The sequence below is a fragment of the Austrofundulus limnaeus genome, unplaced genomic scaffold, assembly GCF_001266775.1.
Source record: "Austrofundulus limnaeus strain Quisiro unplaced genomic scaffold, Austrofundulus_limnaeus-1.0 Scaffold2795, whole genome shotgun sequence".
Taxonomy (NCBI): Eukaryota; Metazoa; Chordata; class Actinopteri; order Cyprinodontiformes; family Rivulidae; genus Austrofundulus; species Austrofundulus limnaeus.
The window spans coordinates 3,519-5,136 of record NW_013955197.1 but is presented as its reverse complement, the minus strand read 5'-3'; the positions used below and the strand labels follow the sequence as shown (position 1 = coordinate 5,136).

At 49.3% G+C, this 1,618-nt stretch overlaps 1 protein-coding gene across 1 annotated transcript in view; it reads right to left on the bottom strand.

Moving 5' to 3' along the window:
• LOC106511441 (rho GTPase-activating protein 15) overlaps positions 1 to 1,618 on the bottom strand; it is a gene marked incomplete at its 5' end in the record, with an annotated part of 7,572 nt that overhangs the window by 3,049 nt on the left and 2,905 nt on the right. Inside the window, 5 exon segments of the mRNA XM_014000198.1 lie at positions 66 to 200; positions 388 to 465; positions 695 to 793; positions 953 to 1,069; positions 1,281 to 1,353. Coding sequence (XP_013855652.1) covers positions 66 to 200; positions 388 to 465; positions 695 to 793; positions 953 to 1,069; positions 1,281 to 1,353 — 502 coding nt within the window.

Below are 1,618 nucleotides of genomic sequence, written 5' to 3'. Positions count from 1 at the left end.
TGTGTGTGTGTGTGTGTGTGTGTGTGTGTGTGTGTGTGTGTGTGTGTGTGTGTGTGTGTACTGACGGATGGCAGCGATGAACTTTTCGAAGCTGCTAAAAGGAAACAGTGGCTCTGGAAGTTCTCTGAAGAAAAGTTTCAGCGCTCCGGTGATGACGTGGATCTCCTCCCACTGCCCGTCCTCCAGGTCCAGATGTTCCTCTGCAGAACCACAGAACCAGAACTGAAACACCTTCAGTTTATCTGAACCAGGTGATCCTGTCTGGAAATGCAGGTACCTGCCTCTCACCTTCTCCTTTACTACATCAGAAACTCTACTGAGTCATAACCCTGGTTAGGGTTAGGGTTAGGATAGTTACTTCCTGTGTTCTGGATGTGTAATAATTACCATGATCGGCTTTGTGTCGTAGTCTCTGGATCACGGCCAGGTTTCCACTGACCCTGTAGATCCCGTCGATATCCAGACCTGAAAACCCAAATGTCCAAAAATCAGCTGAAGTCAGCTTCATTCTGATTTTAAAACATCTAAACTGCTGCTAACGAAGACTACGCTTTACAGAGTCAGTCACAGGGTTCAGGGATGTGCACGTGGTTACAGGGACGTGCACGTGGACAGGAAGTCTTCAGGAACACTAAGCTGCTGACCGGCTCTCCTTTAACGAATGGATGAATGGTGGGGTGGTCTGTCTCCTCACCTCTCCTCTCCACCGTTCGGACACATTTCTCCACAAATTTAGGGATGGTGGTGTTCTCCCGGTGGCAGAGGGTGTCCAGGTGGCAGCCGAAGACGTTATCTGAGAGCAACAGTTTCAGACAGCGAGAAAACAAGAAACATCAGCTGTATTTATCGTAGTTTCCTTCAGGACCAGAAGACATCTGAATGTGATGGATCTGTGCTGGGGTCAGCCTTAGGGACAAGCCCAGAGCAGGAGGTGTTCTGCTTCGTTTCGTACCTCTGATGTATCCTCGCTCTTTGACGCTCTGCAGCGTCGGCCTCCTCTGGAGGAAACGTCTCAGCCTGCGCCGGATTCGGCTCTGCTCCGCGTCAGCTTGTGAAGAAGTCCTGCTGGCTACAAACAAACAAAAATACAAATATCTGATTGAATCCAAAGAGAAGAACTGAGCGCACAATCAGTCGAAAAACAACCATCCAGCTACACTCTGGAGCTTTTATTTTGAAGTTACAGGAAGCAGTTTCCTGTTTGTTCAGGAGTGACTCAAACAGAGCCACCCAAACAGAAGAACCTGTTCAGAACATCAGACTGGGTTCAGAAGACTCACCGGGTCTCTTCCTGTCTTTGTCCTCTTTTTCTGAGCCGGTCTCATCGTCATCGTCACTGGGATGCTCCTGTTCCTGGAAGAAGAACCAAAGAACCAAAGATGGGAACAACTTCAGCAGCAGGAGGACTCAGAGTCTTTGTGGTGTTACAGATCCCTGAGATCTCAGAGACCAGACCTGAGACCACGAGGTCATCAGGTGGGAAAGGTGGGGATCATCTGCAAAGAACTGAAGTCGTGTGATTGGATGATCTGGACCGGAGAGGTGGTGAGATGTGACTGGAGAGACCGTGTGTGTGTGTGTGTGTGTGTGTGTGTGTGTGTGTGTGTGTGTGTGTGTG